General features: G+C 38.8%; 1 protein-coding gene across 1 annotated transcript; it reads right to left on the bottom strand.

Moving 5' to 3' along the window:
• Positions 1 to 883: 883 nt before the first annotated feature.
• LOC133832558 (uncharacterized) lies at positions 884 to 1,804 on the bottom strand. The gene has a single exon (XM_062262883.1). It carries the CDS (start codon positions 1,802 to 1,804, stop codon positions 884 to 886), a length of 921 nt encoding a protein of 306 aa, XP_062118867.1.
• Between the last annotated feature and the right edge of the window lie 217 nt (positions 1,805 to 2,021).

Below are 2,021 nucleotides of genomic sequence, written 5' to 3'. Positions count from 1 at the left end.
TACGCGACATCAAGATGTGAAAGACATTATGCATTTTGGAAAGTGCTGGGGGTAGTGCTAAATGGTACGCAACTTGCCCCACTCTGTCCAAAATCTCAAGTGGACCTATATATATACGGCTTAACTTCCCTTTCTTTCCAAAATGCAAGACACCCTTCATCTACGAGACTCTCAGAAATACAAACTCACCCATTCAAAAGTCGATGTCCCTTATCTTAAGGTCTACGTAACTCTTTTGCCTACTCTACGTGGTAAGCATCCTTTGGCGAATTTTCTTGATTGCCTCATTGGCTTCCCTAATTTCCTCAGGGCCTAAAATCTATTTCTCGCCAACCTCATCCCAATGCAAAGGAGATCTACACTTGCGCCCATAAAGCATTTCATAGGGAGCCATCCCAATAGTGGATTGATAACTGTTATTATAGGAGAACTCCATTAGGGGTAGGTATCGATTCCAAGCCTCTGAAAAGTCCAAAGCACAGCATCTAAACATGTCATCTAGAATCTGTATAGTTCTCTCAGACTGCCCATCGATCTTAGGATGGAACGCTGTACTAAACTTTAACCTTGTCCCATTGCTCTCTATAGTCCCTTCCAAAAGATCGACGTGAACACTGACCCTCAATCATAAATTATCGATTTTGGAACCCCATGTAGTCTCACTATTTCACTCACATACAATTCTTCGTACTGGTCCGCCGAGTAGGTAGTCTCAATTGGTAGAAATGGGTGGACTTAGTGAGCCTATCCACTATTACCCAACCAAAATCATATATATATTTTTTTGATAAATCAAGAAAATTTCATTACTTCTAACAACTTCATACAGCAATCAATTTACCACCTCAATACAAGTCCAAACAAAAAACAAACTAACAGCCCTTTACAAAACTCCAAACCAATCTCTATCTCTTTGACTAATTTTCTTTGGCAATATGTATGAAATTCTATTTTTAACACTAACTTTAGTATTTTGAACAATTAAATAGGGCTGCATAATCTTCCCGAGCCACAAAGCATCGTTCCTAGCCTTCCAAATCTGATAGAGCAAGGCTGCTATGGCAGCCGAAAAAACTTGTTTATGAAATTTAGTATTTGAAGCCCTCTCAATCCACCTAATGATCTTACTCAAGGAAGATAGATGAGTTCTCCAATTCAGCCACTGTAAAATCTGATGGTAACAAGATAGACTAAACTGGCAGTTAAAGAATAAATGCTCACAAGATTCTTCAACAACACCATAGAACAAACATTCAGATTGGTCAAGAACACCATGTCTTTTAAGTCTATCTTTAGTATTCAATCTATTATGAACAGCCAGCCAAAAAATAAAGCTATGTTTAGGAGTATTCAACCTTCCCCAAACCTCCTTACTCCAATGCACTTTATCTAGAGAAGGATGAATATAAGAATACCCTATGCTGATCCGATACTCTTCTTTGTGCACTTGCAGCCTTGCTATCAAACTTTTAAATTTCCTTTTCACTTCATCAATTTTCCTCCAATACCAACTACTATAAACAGGGGCTGAGTAATTCCACCAATCTTCTTGCTTGATATAGACATGGTGAACCCATTTAACCCAAAGGTTATCCTTCTTCTCAACAACAGCCCAAACATACTTTCCCATAGCTGCAATATTCCAATCTGTGCTATTTTTGAAACCCAAACCACCAGCTTTCTTTGACTGGCAAACATAGTCCCAAGAAAGCCGACCCGTACCTGCCAGAGAAGCTTGACCACTCCAAAGAAAAGCCCTACACATAGTGGAAATCTCCTTAAAAATCTTAGCAGGAATAATCATGATCTAATTCCAGTAAGAATGAATTGAAAGCAGCACCGAGTTGATCAAAATTACACGGCCAGCAAAAGAAATGTGTCTAGAACTCCAACATTTTAGCCGAGCAAGCATTCTATCAAGAAGTATTTGACAATCTTTAGCTGAAATCCTCTTAAAACAAATAGGCACTCCAAGATATTTGAAAGGAATAGAACTTCTGCTATACCCCGAGGCATCAAGA

This window comes from Humulus lupulus, chromosome 4 (genome assembly GCF_963169125.1).
Source record: "Humulus lupulus chromosome 4, drHumLupu1.1, whole genome shotgun sequence".
NCBI lineage: Eukaryota > Viridiplantae > Streptophyta > Magnoliopsida > Rosales > Cannabaceae > Humulus > Humulus lupulus.
The sequence above is the reverse complement of the archived record's forward strand: the minus strand, read 5'-3'. Positions and strand labels throughout refer to the sequence as shown.